Source organism: Sapajus apella, unplaced genomic scaffold (genome assembly GCF_009761245.1).
Source record: "Sapajus apella isolate SASKATOON/1434 unplaced genomic scaffold, GSC_monkey_1.0 scaffold62, whole genome shotgun sequence".
Lineage (NCBI taxonomy): Eukaryota > Metazoa > Chordata > Mammalia > Primates > Cebidae > Sapajus > Sapajus apella.
Genome location: NW_022437002.1, coordinates 2994543 through 3013152, shown reverse-complemented (window position 1 = coordinate 3013152; position 18610 = coordinate 2994543). Strand labels below are relative to the sequence as shown.

At 39.4% G+C, this 18610-nt stretch overlaps 1 protein-coding gene and 1 non-coding gene across 17 annotated transcripts in view; both read left to right on the top strand.

Annotated features, from left to right (window-relative positions):
• Nucleotides 1–18610, top strand: part of PUM1 (pumilio RNA binding family member 1) — a 137219-nt gene that overhangs the window by 103611 nt on the left and 14998 nt on the right. For 12 of the 16 annotated variants that reach the window (XM_032246676.1, XM_032246675.1, XM_032246665.1 and 9 more), the window contains 4 exons: nt 8697–8964; nt 10092–10221; nt 12166–12300; nt 17205–17342. In XM_032246676.1, the coding sequence (XP_032102567.1) occupies nt 8697–8964; nt 10092–10221; nt 12166–12300; nt 17205–17342 (671 nt within the window). The remainder of the gene's footprint in view (nt 1–8696; nt 8965–10091; nt 10222–12165; nt 12301–17204; nt 17343–18610) is intronic. The other 4 variants (XM_032246677.1, XM_032246668.1, XM_032246673.1 and 1 more) reach the window with 1 other exon arrangement.
• LOC116529701 lies at nt 13222–13306 on the top strand. Its single transcript, XR_004259623.1, has one exon. It is a non-coding gene; the product is annotated as a small nucleolar RNA SNORD103/SNORD85 (small nucleolar RNA).

Sequence of the window (18610 nt, the reverse complement as noted above, 5' to 3'; positions counted from 1 at the left end):
TAACCAGCAAGATTAAAAGTGGCTTCATGGACTCAGAAGTGAGAACTGACTGGAAACAAACAGGTGCTTTCATTTGGATAGACAGACTAGTAAGTGATTTATAGGATTTAAGAGACGTCTTAAGTGGGTAGCGTGATAGACTTATTATTCTAGAACTAAGAATGATAGCTTTGAGTTTGAAAGAGGTGAGTTTCAAGTCAAAACTATATTTATATATACATATTGGTATTTGTGTGCGTATCCTGAATTTTTATACAATAAGAACTTTAGTTGTAAAACTCATTTTCTCAGAATATATATGAACATCACTTTAGAAAAGTTACTGTGTCATTCTTGATTAGTAGGCCCATGAAAGGTAGACAAGAGAATGGGGTACATTACACAACCGTGTTTCCTAGTGACAGAATGCCTGGCTTCAAAGACTAGGGGTTAATGTAAAATCTGGAGAGGGTTGTCAGACTCCCAGTTTGATATGTGGCTAGGAGGAAGGAACTAATGTTCACTGACCTGGCAGTTACCTGCTGGTGTTAATGGTTTTGGGTCCTGTACATACAACACTAGAGGGTATAGGTATTATCCCATGTCTCAGGACTTAAATATATTGCTTAGCCTAGGTTATCTCAGATATGAACAGATTTAGAATCCAGCCTTTTTGACTCCAAAGCTTGCAGTTTCGGTGTGTATATCCTGTCACATGATATACTCAGGATATCTTGAACCAGTCCATTATCAAATCCAGGAATATATATATCTTTTAATTTCTTGGGTTAAAAACATGTGAACTATGTCATCCCATACTGCGGACTAAATAAACTGAACCGGCTGCATTTTTTTTCATAAAGAGCCAGATAGTAAATATTTTAGGTTTTGTGGGCCAGATGGTATCTGTAGTGACTATTCAACTCTGCTGTTGAAGTGTGAAAGCAACCATAGACAAAATATAAATGAGTGGATATATAGCTGTCTTCTAATAAAACTTTATTTATAAAAATAGGTGGGCTGAGCATGGTGGCTCACATCTGTAATCCCAGCACTTTGGGAGGCCAAGGTGGGCAGATCACTTGAGGTCAGGAGTTCAAGACCAGCCTGGCCAACATAGTGAAACCCTATCTCTATCAAAAAACACAAAAATTAGCCAGGCATGGTGGTGCGTGCCTATAGTCCCAGCTACTTGGGAGGCCGAGGTGGGAGAATCACTTGAACCTGGGAGGCAGGCTGCAGTGAACTGAGATCATGCCACTGCACTCCAGCCTGGGCAACAGAGTAAGACCCTGTCTCAAAATAAAACATAAAATTAAAACACTGTGGTTCCTTGGTATATGGAAATAGAGCCAGAAATACTACTTTCATGCATGATACCTTTCCTCTTTCTAAAGTGTCAGCAATTTAATGTAATACTACCTCTTAATTCATGTTTTCCCTGTGAAGAAGGAAATAACTATTAGTGTGAGTTATTGTTTTAATGACTTCTGTTGCCTGCCTAGTCTGTTTAACATAACTTCACTTTGGAAACATTCACCTTGTTTAAGCAGTTTCTTTGTGTACGTTTGCATCAGACTTCTGTCATGTATAGTGCATGTATCATACTTGCCATTCCTGATGAACGTTTGTCTCAGTTAGTACAGCTTTGCCTCAGCTCAGTCTCTATTTTCCTTGAGAAAATAGAGGTGTGCTATTTGGTTTCTAACAGTGTCCATACAGAGGCCTTAAAGACATTTTGGTTTAAGAGACTTAACATTTCTTTACCAAATATGTACTGGCCTACACCTAATATAGCTTCTGTTATTAATACTACTTCACTGCTGCCACCAGCCATCAGCAGTGATGAGCAACCATACTAAACATTTTATATTCAGTGTGTTGAATACTCAAAAGAACTCTTCACTCCTTTAAACTCAGCCTGGTTTAATGGATGTTGCTAATAATACCAACCACATAGCTAGTGTTTGAATGCATATACCAGCCTGTATCTCCTGTGGATCTTTTCCTCATCTTGTCATTTTTACACTTTGTCCCAGTAGGCAGATATGTGTTAGTATCTTTTAACAAAATCAGTGATCTGTTTAGTAATTTTTCCTATTATTTATTTAAAAATCACGTGTTGAGTGACATAGTTTTTCATTATTGATTGTTTAAATTTCAGACTAAAAACAAACCTTTTCGAGTTCTATTCCCTCCCCGCACCCCACCTCATCCCTCCTTTTTAATGTCTGAGACACTGTCTTGCTCTGTTGCCCAGACTAGAGTGCAATGGTACTATCATAGCTCTTTGTCATCTCAAACTCTTGAGCTCAAAGGATATTTCTACCTCAGCTTCCCAAGTAGCTGGTACTGTAGGCACACCCCACCACACCCAGCTAATTAAAATAAGTTGTTGTTTTTTTTTTTTTTTTTTTGTAGAAACTAAGTCTTGCTATGTTGCGCATGCTGGTCTTGAACTCCTGGCCTCCAGTGATCCTCTTGCCTTGGCCTCTCAAAGCACTAGGATTACAGGTGTGAGCTACTGTTCCTCTCCCCTTTTTTTCAATTTTGTTTTTTATTTTATTTTATATTTTTGAGACAGAGTTTCAGTCTGTGGCCCAGGCTGGAGTGCAGTGGCGTGATCATGGCTCACTGCAACCTCTGCCTCCTGATTCAAGCAATTCTCCTGCCTCAGCCTCCAGAGTAGCTGGGATTACAGGCACCTGCCACTATGCCCAGCTAATTTTTATATTTTTGGTAGAGACAGGGTTTCACCATGTCATCCAGACTGGTCCCTTTTTTTCATTTTTAAAATGATATATTTTAAAGTACAGTAGGTTTTAATTTTGATGAGGTCCAGTTTATCTTGGTTTTGGAATAGTATCAAAGAAATTTTTGCTTAACTCAAACTCTTGGAAAATTTGCTCATATGTTTTGCTGTAAACATTTTATTGTTTTATCTCTGAAATATAAGTCTGTGATCCCCTTAAATTTTGATGTCAGGTCAGGGTTCATCTTGCATTTCTAGTTGTTCTAGCACCATTTTCCTTTGTAATTTTTGGTGTGCAGGTCTTGTACTACTTCTGTTAAATTTATTTCTAATTGCATATATTTTTGATGCTATTACAGATAGAATTTTGTTCTGGTTTATCTTTTGATTGACTGTTGCTTGCTCACAGAAATACAATTGATTTTTGTATATTGATCTTATATCCTGTGGCCTCACCGTAGTTTATTAGTAGTTCTAATGGTTTTTGAGTGGATTCTGTAAGATTTTCTACATTATAAGATCATCTCATCTGAAAATCAAAGCCATTTTCCAATCCAGATAACTTTTATTTCTTTTTCTTGTCTGATTGCACTGTGTAGAACCCCCAGTACAGGTTGAGAATCCCAAATCCAAAATCAGAAATGCTGCAAAACCCAAAACTTTTTTGAGCATCAACAAAACTCAAAGGAAACGCACATTGGAGCATTTAGAATTTTGGATTTTCAGATTAGGATGCTCAGCTGGTAAATATAATACAAATACTCCAAAATCTCAAAGACTTTGAAATCTGAAACACTTCTGGCCCCAAGTATTTTGGATAAAGGATACTCGACCTGGACTGTGTTAAATGGACAAAATAAGAGCACACACCCTTCCTTTGTTCCTGATCTTGCCGGGGGTAAAGTATAATCACAATTGGTTTTTACTAGACGTCCCTTATTAGATTGAGAAAGTTTCTTTCTAGCCTAAGTTTGTTGAGAGTTTTTGTTGCGAATGGATTTTAGTTTTTGTCAAGTGTTTTCTCTGCATTAACTGATGATCGTGTGGCTTTTCTCCTGTATTCTGTGAATGTGGTTATGTTACATTAATTGATATTCAGATGTTAATCCAACCCTGCATTCCAGATATACATCTTACTTTGATCATGTTGAATTTGGTGTGTTTGTATTTTTGTTGAGGAGTTTTGAATCTGTTTTAATGAAGGATGTGTGTTTTTCTTTCTTGTGAGGTATATTTTATGGCTTGGTATCAGGGTGATATTGACTTCATAGCATGAGCTTTGAAGTGTACCATCCCCCTGTCCTTTCTGGAAGAGTTTGTGGAGTATTAGCATTATTTCTTTAAACATTTGATAAACTTGGTCAGGTAAGCCAGTCTTAGCCTGGGCATTTATTTGTAATAAGATTTTTACTTATTCCATTTATTTATATCTTACAGGTCTTACAGGTTCAGATTTTTTATTTCTTCTTGAGTCAGTTTTGATAATGGACATCCAAGCTGCCAAATTTGTTAGCATAAAATGTATTGTTAGCATAAAATGTACTATTTCAATAAGTGAAATCTCTCTCAATCTTCCTCTCCCATCTTCCCCATACATGCGTATATACACGTGAATGAATGTTTACATATAAAATATCTTGTGACCCTGAATAAGGCAGGTGTTTCAAGTATTTATTTTGTTTGACTTAATTATGTGTTACTATTACTCAGTTGACCGGCATTATTTTCATAATTGTTAATCATAGTTAATATGAATTTTCTTAACAGAGCTTATATGTAGATTACATAGAAAACCTTAAACTCTCACCTGTAACTGAAACATCCATCTCTAGTAAATTCTACTTCCCATCTCAAAGAGAAAAAAAGTAAGGGAGGCGGATCTGAGTGCCCCCAAAGACTGATTGTGATGGTTTTGTGCCCTGTCTACCCATAGATCTCTTCATCCGACTCCTTGCCTTCTCACCCCTCATTTCTTAGAATGCGTCTCCATGCTTACAGTTTTCTGCACAATCCCCAGGCTGTGTTATTTAAAAACTCTTAAACATCAAGAGGTAGCAGGTACAATTTTTTGTTAAATGCATGGTTGACAACATGCAGACTTTTCATTTGTCCTGGAAGAAAAATGTTTGGTTGTTCATTACTTCAGAAATGAAATATGTAATAGTAAAAATGAGCTCAAGAGTTCATAATCTGTCCAAGGCAAAAGAATGAAAGCATTTATAACAGAAATTTAGTTCTAAACTAAAAAGCATTTAGTTTTATTATCATGATAGAATTCTTGTCTTCTTAAAATGTATTCTTTCTATTCTTTATCTTCAGGGTTGCATGTGCTTTTTAGGAAAAGCACAGCTCAAACACAAGATACCTTTCTCTCTCTTTCCTTGAACTGAAAAGTTCCTAAGTTACTGGTCAGTAACCTGTAGTCATGTATGTGTTTAGGTATTTTCCCATTCTGAATTGAAATGATTATTTTGTAGTTCTCACTTGGTTCTCTGAAGGAGACTATCAACTGTAAAACCAACTTGTGACAATTAACATATTTTGGACTCCTTATTAATCATGCACTAAAGATAATCAGTCTTTAGGCTTATTTAATTTAGGGCAGCCTTGGTGTGGTGTTGGAGAATGAATTGGAGAGAACTTATTTTTAAAACATTTGATGAACACTGTTGCCTCTGGTTAAACACAGAACTAGATATTGGGAACCATAGGAATTTTTCTTTAAAAGAGGAAAGGCAGGGCTTTGCCCATGAGGCATCTATTAGATCTGTGAGTACAAAAAGCAAATAAATGAGAAGATTTCATGTAGCAAGGGCATGACATACTAGATGACCACTGGCAGAAATCACTTTTATACCATTATGCAAAATAACCGAAGCATTTATTAACATTTAAGCCCTTACTGTCTGTGGAAAGTTGTCATAGGACACACCCCTATGAAATCCACCACTGTCTCTTTGAAGCCTTATGAGAAATGTTTCCTTTACAACGGTTGCAAATTTAAACACTTCCAGAGTGTTGCACCCAAATCCCCAGAGCTGTAGTGGTTTGGGTGCAAGTACATGTTGGTATTGAGACTATTGTGAACTGGGAAGCACATTTGTGCACATTCGCCATCTAAATGAGATTCAGTCAACAAATACTTGCTGATGGTCAAATATTTACTATTTGTCACACATTTTTTTCCAAAAACCAGAGAGCTACAATTTAGAGCAAAAATTTAAGCACAGGCTTAATGTTGAAAGAAGTACTACTTGGCTCATACAAAATAAATGTCCGTGAACTGTCAGTTTGCCATGTATAATTTAGTACCTGGGGAAATTTCTTTTCAGAGATTTCTATATTTCTTAGTACTAAAAGCTGTGTGTATGTGTGTGTGCATGAATGTGTTTGTAGTTATACTTGTCAGACATCTAAGGAGATAAGAGGCAAAAATCAAAACTTCACGGTAATGTATAAAATATTTTTGTAGGCATAATTAAGCCTGACTGTTACTCAGTCTAGTCCTTTGTATGGATTAGTCATTATGTTTTTGCCCATAATAACAGAACATCCAACAAAGAGTGGCTTAAACAATAAGTACATTTATTGGCTTATGTAACTGGAAGTATAGTGGTAGGGCAGTGTTCAGGGTTGGTTTGTCTCATCATTAAACATCATCACCAAGGACCTGGCTTCTTTATAACTTACCTTCCATTTTGGTCAGTGACCCGGTTCTTAAAATTCCTTTAAATTATTTTCAAAACATTGTGTGTTCGCCCCATTCCTTCTTCTTTGGCACGTTCGTTGCTATTGCCACACATTGCCCATGCCTGCCAACCTACCCTGTTACTACCTCTGCCCATTTCTCCCCAGTCTCAGATGGGTAAGACAGAATTATGACTGCTGTTTTCTTTTCATATTAATCTTCTTTCTTTCTTCCTTTCCTTTAAAAAAAAATTACTTTTCATTTGAATTCAGAAATACTGTGGAATTTGATAAGAATGTGTTCTGCAGAACAAGAAAACTTGATGAAACTGAGTCTGAAAATGAATTTCACCCCTGAAAGGGCCCTGACCCTGGAGTCAAGAGCCATGTTCTGAATTCTGGCCATGACAATTTTGAGTTTTACATCTTTGGGTGAACATTTCATCTCTCTGGGCTTAATTTTCTGTCATATCAATGGGAGTTACAAACTCCTTTTCCAAAATACCAGTGAGAATTCCATAGAAAGTGTGCATGAAAAAATTAGAACTGGGCTTAGGACAAATACTCAGTGAATATTTTATACATTTTTAACATTGAGCCATTTTATTTTGGTTTCATTACTTTGATTGAGACCCAGACTTTCAAAGCTGGGCCCTGGAATTCTGTGAAATCTCATGGATTTTTAATTATTATTCATCTAAACTTTTTGTGGTTTATGTGATGCTTCTTACCTACTTTGGCCTTTTTGTTTAAAGGAGAGGGGAAAAAAAACCCCAAAAAGGCTTGACATCTTTTTTCTAGTGCAATCAAAATTTAAAAAAAAAAAAAAAAAGACTTATTTTAAAATACTCATAATTCATTTATTTTTGAGACAGAGTTTCACTCTTGTTGCCCAGGCTGGAGTGCAATGACGCAATCTCGGTTTACTGCAACCTCCACCTCCTGGGTTCAAGCGATTCTCCTGCCTCGGTCTCCCGAGTAGTTGGGATTACAGGCATGTGCCATCATGTCTGGCTCAGTTTGTATTTTTAGTGGAAATGGGGTTTCTCCATGTTGGTCAGGCTGGTCTCAAACTCCCAACCTCAGGTGGTCAACCCATCCCGGCCTCCCAAAGTGCTGGGATTATAGGCGTCAACCATTGTGCTTGGCCTAAAATACTCATAATTTATAATGCTGCTATACCTTTTTTTTGGGGGGGGGGAGCGGGTGGAGACAAGGTCTTGCTCTGTTGCCCATGCTGGAGTGGAATGGCATGATCATGGCCTAACTGCAGCCTCGACCTCCTGGGTTCAGGTGATCCCCCTATCTCAATATCCCAAGTAGTTAGGACTACAGGTGTGCATCACCACAGCCAGCTAATTTTTATTTTTATTTTTTTAGAGATGGGGTCTCTCTCTGTTGTCCTGGCTGGTTTCAAACTCTTAGGCTTAAGCCATCCTCCTTCCTCGACCTCCCAGAGTGTTGGGGTCACAGACATCAGCCACTGCACCTGGCCTGCTATATGTGGTGATACGCCTTTTGGTCATAAGTCTATTTTATCTGTCTAGGGATTATCAGTTATTATTCTCTTGTCACCTGTCAAAACAGCAGTATCAGTGGCATGAAGGTTGTTGAAACTACAGTCATTTCAGACTGTGTCACAATAGAAATTGGCCTATTTGTAATGATGAACTCGAAAGTTCATTTTTAAGGTATCTCCTGTTTTCTACTCATTGTGTCTCATCCATGGCCTGGAATATCTTAGTGATTTTTGCATTACTATTTAGTGGCAAAATCATTCCTTCAAAGTAAGCTTTTTCATGGGGTCCCCTGTTTAAAACAGACTAATCTGGATGCCTGATTTTTTAGAGTGTTTTTCCGATGGAAATGGGGGTTATTCAAGAATGAAAGGAATCGCTACAGATCTCACAGTGGAAAACCACTCAAGTCTAAGTTTTTATTGCTGGTACTCAGGTGCTAGGTTCACCTGATAGGCATGTTTGCTCCTCATTTTATTTACCAAGGGCCATGCTAACTCTTGCTCCAGTCTTACCAGCAGTCTACTGTCAATGGTAAAAGCATTCCCCTCTCAATCTTTGTGCAAAAGTTTCCTTCCAGGTTGTTGAGTTGACCTACGAAAGTCATGATGCTAATAGAATTGTCTTAACACAAAACAACAGCCAACAGCATTGAAGAAATCAGAGCTGATGCAGGCTTTCATGTGTGGGAATGCTTTTTCCTCTCTTGAATGAAGTTTCTTAAGAATGGTCTTTAAGTTCTCCTGTTCTGTAACCAACAGGAGGACTCACAAATGGCAGTGGAAGATACATCTCTGCTGCTCCAGGCGCTGAAGCCAAGTACCGCAGTGCAAGCAGCGCCTCCAGCCTCTTCAGCCCGAGCAGCACTCTTTTCTCTTCCTCTCGTTTGCGATATGGAATGTCTGATGTCATGCCTTCTGGCAGGAGCAGGCTTTTGGAAGATTTTCGAAACAACCGGTACCCCAATTTACAACTGCGGGAGATTGCTGGGCATATAATGGAATTTTCCCAAGACCAGCATGGATCCAGGTGAGTACTTGGCTTTGGCACTTAAAGTACCTGAAGTCTTAATGCCTTAACTGTCTTGCCTCAGATAGTTATCTACTAAAATAAATTGCCATATAGTAATTTTTAAAAAGTGTGCCTCTTAGTGTGCATCACATTATTTCATAGGGATTTAAGAAACATGAACACAAAGACGTACATACACTTTGGCTGCTTTAAGCATTATGAAGAATATTTTGTTCTCAAAGAGATGCTATTCAAATACAAATTTGATCTAGGGTGCTTAGGAGAAAGACAGCTCTGCCGCCTTCCTTTGTTGTGTCCCTCTGTAGAAGTGACAGTCTGTGTAGAGACGAGTGAAGAAATTATTATAGAAGACAGAATTTGGTTTGGGTTACCCCTTCCTGTTGGGCTGCTGCAGTGGGCTTCACAGAAAGCGAACCTGGTCCTGGGGAAAGAGCATAATTATCATGACAACACCCATTCTTCTTTCCCATTTCTGTTTCTGTTTCTTTCTCTGACTGTGTCCAGTAAAACAGTTTCTACAGAATTTAACCTCCTCCTTACGTTCTGCAGCTTGATACTGGGCCAGAATTTCTCATATTTGGATTCTGTAGGCTACATTCAGAGGCAACATGTTTTTCCTGATACTAATCACCTAGACTAGAAAAAGGCAAACTGTTACTGTTTCAGAAGATAATGAATACTGTTTTATATGAAAATAAGTTAAAGAATATAGTAAGGACTGTAAGCTTTGAGTTCATTGATGTGAGTCTGGTTTCTAAAGGAAAAGTTAAGTAGGGTACTTGTTGCATTATGCCTCCCTCCACCCTGCCTCTCTTCCTGCACCCCTATTTTCATCTTCCCTCCCACCTTGCACATAAATAAGATTTAGTACATATACCCTATTGGAATGAAGTGTACCAACATTTAAATATGATTTTCAAAGCTCAGTTAAGTTAAGGCCTTCTCTATTTAAATATTCTTCAAGGAAGTTCAAGTGATTGATCTAAATAGAGTTCAGTTGATTGTGTGCCTGTGTGTGCGCACATGCTCACTCACACACATTTCAGAACTGATGCAGTCTGTAAACCAAGATACCCTGCCGTACCTCCAGGTCTTTTTTCAGTGCTGTGATTGCCCTTTTTCAGATTCATTCAGCTGAAATTGGAGCGTGCCACACCAGCTGAGCGCCAGCTTGTCTTCAACGAAATCCTCCAGGCTGCTTACCAACTCATGGTGGATGTGTTTGGAAATTACGTCATTCAGAAGTTCTTTGAAGTAAGGCTTTGTTCTTTGTATCCTTTGACTTCAGAGAATCTGCATAGCATTTTGATTTTCATTAGCCTTTTTAAGAATAGCAGTCCCATTCCAGTTCTCAGAATGAAGGGTATGTGGTCTTTTTAAAGAGCTTTTTAGTGTTTTTCCAGTTCATTAGCAGCAATCTATCTATTCTGTATGGTTTAAATACCCAAACAGATGCCAGTCTGTTTTGGAAATGTGTTTTGAAAACTGTGTCCTCATTTAGGACCTAGCACGTTATTTCAGATTGTTACAGTAGTTTCACAAAGCATGTCCCTTATGGAGGAAATAATCCCTGTAAAGTAGTTTTAGCAGGATCACAATAACATATTGCCAAAAACAAATTTTTCTAAGGTTCTTAGAGAATTGTCTTTGGACACCAACTCCAGTATATTTATTATCAGCTAGGGTCACATTAGTTGTTAAAGGCTTGCTGCTTGGCTACTCATTTGGCCTTGATACCTTATTTTGCCTCTGTTAGTCTGAATAATGTTCACTCTTTTTATCGCTGTCTTTGGCAAGAATTAATGAGATTATTAGGTTAATGTCTTTTTCCTCTAGTAAAATTTCAGAAAGGCAGGGATTTTTTTGGCTTACCATTGTAGTCCTAATTATGTGGCTTTGGCAACTCTAAGGTATAGATGCAGAATGGCACAAAACTTCAAGATGAGGAGGAAAATGCAGGAATTCTACACATTACTACCACAAAACAAATTTCTAAATGTCTTAACATCTCATTCTGTTTCATTTGTATAAAGATGAAAAAATGACGTGCTCATGTTTTACCTTCCCAAGTTTTTTCATGAAAACTTAACATCTTTTCACCCTGAATTATCCAGAAACCAATCAAACGTGACTTTTATATTTTTGATTTTAGAATATCTTGGTATTGCCATTTTGTCACATATATAAAAATACAGAGCTCTCTAGTTCTGGAGGCTGATGCAGCTTGGGGCGGCAAATTGTGCAATGGATGATAGCCATGTGATTTGGACCAAGCTTGAGCACTTCTCTGGATCTTAGTTCCCTTGGGAGAATGAAGAGGTTGGATGGGCTGATAATTCGTAAAGTCTCCTCCAGTCTCATGTTATGTGACTCAAATGAAAAAGCCAAGGGTGGAAAATCATTCTAAGTAGAATTTTAACATTGTGTAGCCTTACCTCTTGATTTTACTAATTTTTCCCCTCCCAATTTTGTTCCCTTGTGTAAAAGGAAAAAAATTCAATTTTTGTAATGATGTAAAATACTACTTCAAAACAGTATGTCCGTGTGTGCTTTGGTAGTAACAGGGTATAGAATCCTTTTTTTTTTTTTTTTTTTTTTTTTTGGAGACAGAGTCTCGCTCTATTGCGCAGGCTGGAATCCAGTGGTACGATCTCTGCTCACTGCAACCTCTGCCTCCTGGGTTCAAACAATTCTCCTATCTCAGCCTCCCGAGTAGCTGGGATTACAGGAGCACGCCACCATGCCAGCTAATTTTTGTATTTTTAGTTGAGATGGGGTTTCACCATGTTGGACAGGCTGGTCTTGAACTCCTGACCTCAGGTGATCTGCCCTCCTTGGCCTCCCAAAGTGCTGGGATTACAGGTGTGAGCCACCATGTCTGGCTGGATTCATTTAATAGTATGAATTAATGGCAGCTTTGAGGAATTACGTGTTTGCTTAGTAGATATTTGTAGTGAAACTACTATTGTTGGGTATTGGAGAAACTTTTTAACATTACAAAGGGTTACTCATAATTAGAGGCCGAGAACTACTGGCTCAAAGAAACAATGGCTGTTTAAATATAAGGTTTAGTTAATCATGGATATCAGGGCTAAAAGAGGTTATGCCGGTGGTTGATGCAGAATAATGAATGCTTTGCTTTCCCTGGTTTATTTCCTTCTACTTAAGTAATGGTGTTCACCCACACATTATGTCTAGTTTGGCAGCCTTGAACAGAAGCTGGCTTTGGCAGAACGGATTCGAGGCCATGTCCTGTCGTTGGCACTACAGATGTATGGCTGCCGTGTTATTCAGAAAGCTCTTGAGTTTATTCCTTCAGACCAGCAGGTAATTGTAAGTTTCCCCTTTAACTTTTCTCTTGGTGTTTGATGTTTCTCCATGGTACATGTAGTGAACCCTGTAAATCTGTCAATTTTCAGTTTTCTTTTATGGTTTTGCTTTGGTGCTCATGGCTGCCTTTTTGTGCATGGCAAGCATGAACTGTGCAAATAATTTAAATTCATTGTAGATCAAGTGTCTTGTGTTAAAACCTGTGGTATCCAATACTCTTCCAATTGGCTAGAACTTAGCCTTTAATAGGTTCAGTTTTACAGGTGGGCTTTTTTTTCCCATGAATGAAAGCAGGTAAAATGCTGATAAGTCATCATTTTCTCCAACAAGTCAAACTTTCCTCCAACCCACCTTCCATATTTTGTTACTCCTTCTCTCCTGTTCTTTCATCCAATCACCATCTGTTGAACAAGAGCCTACTCAGTGCAGCTTGGCACATTGACCTGAAGCCCACTCTGTGCCAGACTTCATCAGCACAGAGATGACTAAGACCTGATTCCTGCCCACAGAGTGTAGTCTGGTGGGGAAGAGCAATGGTGGTGAGCAGTGGTCAGGATGGGAGAAGGGCCTCTCACCCTCCCCAGAGTCCCCGAAGGCCGGCTTTGCAGGAGAAGGCAAGGCTAAAGAAGGGTTAGACGGGGAAAAGGAACAGAAATGAGAACACGTAGGTACTTTGAGTGGGGAACTGACAGAGAAATCACCTGAAGAGGCCCACAGCTTCTCGACAAAGTCACCACGTGGGTCCAGTGAGCACTGCACACACCACGGGGCCCAGGAAGCAGAACAAACCCACAGGCAGGGTGTGCTACAGTTGTGTTTGTGCTAGGCAGTGCGCCCAGCGTCTAGTGCTTCTCATCAGAGCCTTCAGCTTTTGGGCCCTGAGCTCACTCAGCCCTTCTCAGTTGAGGGGTTGGTTGGCCGTTGTCTGGCAATGATGACCCACTTGCCCTCACTGAGAACAAAGTTCGGTAATGAGAATCTTTGTTATGGACTCAAGTTCTGAGCCAGACAAGACACCCAGCACCTCTGAGTCAGAGCACACCGCTCCAGACCACTGCACTGGTCCTGGCATGGCAGCTGAAGGCAAGATGTCCAAAGTTTTTAAAGTGGTAAGTTTCATAGGAATGTGTCAAGATGCTGGTGAAGGGAGAGAATGTTGGAGACAGAGCAGTTCTGGAGTTCATTCATTGAGTGCTTAGTACTAGAGATACTGCGTTAATAAGAAAGTATAAGTAATTAGAAGCAAGTGTGAAGCTCTTGTAATGTTTAAGTCATTGCCAATTTTAATTTTTCTTGAATTTTCATGGATAGTTGAATTCTTTCTCTTTAATTTTCTTGTTTTTCTTTTTTTCTTTCTTTTTCAAGACAGGATCTCATTCTGTCATCCAGGCTAGAGTGCAGTGGCACATTTACGCCTTGCTGCAGCCTCAACCTCCTGAGCTCAAGTGGTCTTCCCATCTTAGCCTCCCAAGTAGCTGGAACTACACGCATGCTCCACTTCACCTGGTTAATATGTGCGTTTTTGGTAGAGATGGGGCTTCGTCATGTTGCCTAGCCTGGTCTTGAACCCTTGGGCTCAATTGATCCTCCCATCTTGGCCTCCCAAAGTGCTGGGATTATAGATGTGAGACACCATACCCAGCTTTTGTTATTTTCTGTGTTATATTTCTACACATACTTTTTCTGGTCATGTTTCTCTGTGGTGTCTTGTTTTGGACCTGACTTATGCTTCCTGCCATGGATTATTTACTCTTTTCTAGATGCAAGTTTGTCATTTTAGGTTAAATTAACTCATCTTTGTTGGAATTTTTATTTCTTCTGGATCACAAAAATATCCAGGGAAGCCATCTCTCCTTCATTTTGCTTATAAGTGTTCCTTGACTTTATTTTTGAATAAGCTTCATTTTCTATCATTCCCATAATTATATTTCCAGAGTAAATGACTCTCTTCTGGGCCCAGCAGAGTGGTACATGCCTGCAATCCTAGCACTTTTGGGAGGCCAAGGTAGGTAGATCGCTAGGGCCCAGGAGTTTGAGACCAGCCTGGGGGGCATGGTGGTGCACTCGTATAGTCTCAGCTACGTGGGGGTGCTGAGGCAGGAGGATTGCTTGGGCCTGGGGGTTGAGGGTGCAGTGAGTCATGATTGCGCCACTGCACTCCAGCCTGGGTGACAGATCCTGAGAGACCCTGTTTCGAAAAAAAAAGTAATTATTATTCTCTTATCACTGTGTCTATTACCTTTTGCTTCTTTAGCCCCTGCCATTGTAATCTTTATTTAATTATGTGATATCTTAGTTGCTTTGAGGTACTCACCATTTTAGGGATTTAAGACACTGCATCCGTTAACATCACTATTTTGACGTGACTTGCAGTCTTCTAACAGAAATCCACTGGCAGCACAGTTTAGCCAATATACAGAGATTGGAGACAGCACAGAAATTGGGCAGGATGTATCAGATATAGCCATGGTGCAGGCATTTAATTTCAAGATACCTGAGACCTGGGGCAGTGAGTTTGGGGGAAGGGCTCCAGTTGAAATCCCACTGGTCTCTCTTTCTAGATATCCTTTCACCATCACCCATTTCCTACTCACATACCCTGGTCCTGGCCATTTCGTCTGCTTTCCGTGTTTGGACACTTTTCATTAATTAACCAAGAGAACCATTCCTGCTGACTCTGCAGTCACTATGGCCTAGTAATAAGATCATAGATGCTGGAGTCACAGCTTCAGGCTAGAATTCTAATTGTGTCACTTTCTATCCATAGTTTGAAATATGTGACTTAAGCATCCTCTGTCTCAGTTTCTTTTACATGCCAGTAGAGGTGGGGTGTTCAGGATAATATATTGTTGACAGTTTGGTTTACTGACATAATGGTTTATCATATAGTTCAGCCAGATTGCTTGGGTTTGAATTTTGGGAATCTAGGTCTGTAGTTTTGTAAGTCTTTCAATTTGTCTTTTCCTTGGTTTCTCCATCTATAGTGGTGTCCACTCCATAAGATTGTTAGGAAAATTCAGTTAAAACATGTCACACACTTAGAGGTATGCCTAACCAGGGGTAAACTCTAGATTAATTAGTATCATTACTATAACTACTTTACAGGGTTATGATAATAAAAACATGATGAATTGTAATGTGAAAGTGTGTGAAATTCTTTAGTTTGGTTTAGTTTTGTTTTAATTTTAGAGACAGGGTGTTGCTCTGTCTGTGGTGCCATCATAGCTCACTGCAGCCTGGAACTCCTGGGCTCAGGTGATCCTCCCACCTCAGCCTTTAGAGTAGCTGGGACTGTGATTGTGTGCCATGTAGAAATTCTTTCATACAGTATAGAAATAGCCCCTGACTTATGATTTTTCAGTTTAAGAATGATAAAAAAGCATTATACATCAGTAAAAACTGTAGTTTGAATCTTTTTAAAAATTAAATTAAAAAATTTTTTTGAGACAGTCTTGTTCTCTTGCCCAGGCTGGAGTGCAGTAGCATGATCTCGGTTCACTGTAACCTCCACCTCCTAGGTTCAAGTGATTCCCCTGCCTCAGCCTCTTGAGTAGCCGGGATTGCAGGCGCATGCCACAGTCAGCTAATTTTGGTATTTTTAGTAGAGATGGGGTTTCACCATGTTGGTCAGGCCGATCTTGAACTCCTGACCTCATGATTTGCCTGCCTTGGCCTCCCAAAGTGCTGGGATTTACAGGCATGAGCCACCATGCCTGGACAGTTTTTATTTTTAATTATAATTTTTTTTTTTTTTTTTGAGACAGAGTTTTGCTCTGTCACCCAGGCTGGATTGCAGTGTGTGGTGTTGGCTCACTGCAATCTTTGCCTCCCAGGTTCAAGTGATTCTTCCTCCTCAGCTTTCTGAGTAGCTGGGACTACAGGCTTACACTACCATGCCCAGCTAATTTTGGTATTTTTAGTAGAGATGGGGTTTCGCCATGTTGGCCAGGCTGTTCTCGAACTTCTGACCTCAAGGGATTAACCCACTTTGGCCTTCCAAAGTGCTGGGATTACAGGGCGCCTGGCCTATAAATTATTTTTCTCATTATAAAATAGGCTTTGTGTTAGATAATTTTGTCCAACTGTAGGCTCCTGTAAGTGTTCTGAGCACTTCTGACATGGTCTAGGCTTAGCTATGATGTTCTGTAAATTAGATATATTTAAATGCATTTTTTAGTTAATCCTATTTTCAACTTATAACAGGTTTATTGGAATGTAATTCTTTAGTAAGTTAAGGAGTATCTGTTCCTGATATAGGCTCCTGTGTATTTGAAAATGTCCACCCTTTTTCTTCTTAAGATCTAAGAGGTGGCCAGGTGCAATGGCTCACTCCTGTAATCTCAGTACTTTGGGAGGCCAAGGAGGGCAGATCTCCTGAGGTCAGGAGTTCGAGACTACCCTGGCCAACATGGTGAAACCCTGTCTCTACTAAAAATACAAAAATTAGCTGGATGTTGTGGTGCACAGCTGTAATCCCAGCTACTAAGGAGACTGAGACAGGAGAATTGCTTGAGCCCAGGAGGTGGAAGTTGCAAGGAGCTGAGATCGTGCCACTGCACTCCAGCCTGGGTGACAGAGCACAGCTCTGTCTCTCAAAAAAAAGACTCTAAGAGGTTTTTCTTTGTTTTTGTTTGTTCCTTTGTTTGTTTTTACAGGTGTGAGATCTTTTTAGTTACTGGTTATTGTTACAGTAAATTTGTTGTTGGAAATTTTACTGTAAATTTGCTGTCATATGAAAAAAGAGTCAAGTCCTCATTTGTTTCCCTGTTGTCATTGTTCCACAGTGTTATTCTACTTTCATCATCACAGATTCTCTGTTCAGTGCTTTCATGTTTGGTGACGAGAACATTCTTTGTCCACGTATTTGCTTGCTGTGATTCTGGTGGTGCTTTCTTTGTCTCCAATAGAATGAGATGGTTCGGGAACTAGATGGCCATGTCTTGAAGTGTGTGAAAGATCAGAATGGCAATCATGTGGTTCAGAAATGCATTGAATGTGTACAGCCCCAGTCTTTGCAATTTATCATCGATGCGTTTAAGGGACAGGTAAGTGACGCAGGAGAGAAATAATGGAAACAGATTGATTTCCCTTGTGAGTAGAAAACAGAATAGAATTTGTGGCATGTTCTCAATGTACTTGATGTATTTTATTTATTTATTTATTTATTTATTTTCGAGACTGGGTCCCACCCTGTTGCCCAGGCTGAAGTGCAGTGGCGCCATCACGGCTCACTACAGCCTTGAACTGCCAGGTTCAAGCAGTCCTTCCACCTCAGCCTCGCAAGTGGAAGAGGCTACCACACCTGGCTCATTTTTAAATTTTTTGTAGAGACGGGGGTCTCACCATGTTGTCCAGGATGGTCTCGATTTTCTACAGTCAAGTGATCCACCTGCCTCAGGCTCCTGAAGTTGCTAGGATTATAGGCATGAGCCACTGTACCCGCCTGAATGTACTTTAGACTGCAGTAAACAGCGATCCTGTAGTACTCGACAGTAGCAGTACTATCAAGTACCTGTGTGCTGCAAGTCTCTTTGCTTCAGTGTCTCTAGGCCTTCTTTCCACATTAATGCAGATGTCTGCTTATGTTGGTATGAAACACTGTTGTAAGAATTGTTAAGATGAAATCTCATATTTGAAGAATAAATTATTTCTCTTGGTTAAGTACGATTTATCCTGATATTTCAATGCTTTGGTTTTAAATTTGATTTAAAATTCAGGTAATTTACAGAACTAATGTAGGTCATGTGTGAATGTCTTTAAAATAACAAGATGCTTCTTGCTTAAATTTTTTTGGAGAGGATGAAGACCAGGTTGGTTTGAATTGTGTTAAATGGCCAGAAATAACTTCTAGTTTCTCCTGTTTTCTCGTATGTCAAAAATCTCTTCTTAGCCTCAGCTTCCAAGTAAAATTGTTACTTATATATGTAAATACCTTTGTTTTTCCAGAATTGCCTCTGAATTGGCTGTAGTCAGTTTTTTTCCCCCTAAAACACAAAGTCCTTATAGTTTCCTAAGGTGGGTGGGACAGAACAGTAAAACTCACCCTTTTGGGTGTGTGAGATTGGCCTTTCTTTAGGAAGGGGGAAAAATGAGAAAAAGCACATAGATTTTCAGGTATCACTGCACTGCTAAGTGTGGATTGATAAGGGATTTAGTAATCTTAAGGTTTTGCTGCTTGTTTGGTGACCATGATGGTAAGTTACTGACAGCAACCCACATGGTTATTGGGAGTTTCTGACTTAATGAAAAAAGGGTAGATCTGTTTACCGTAACATTAAGATGTTACATTTGTGGAAGTATACAACAAAAAAGG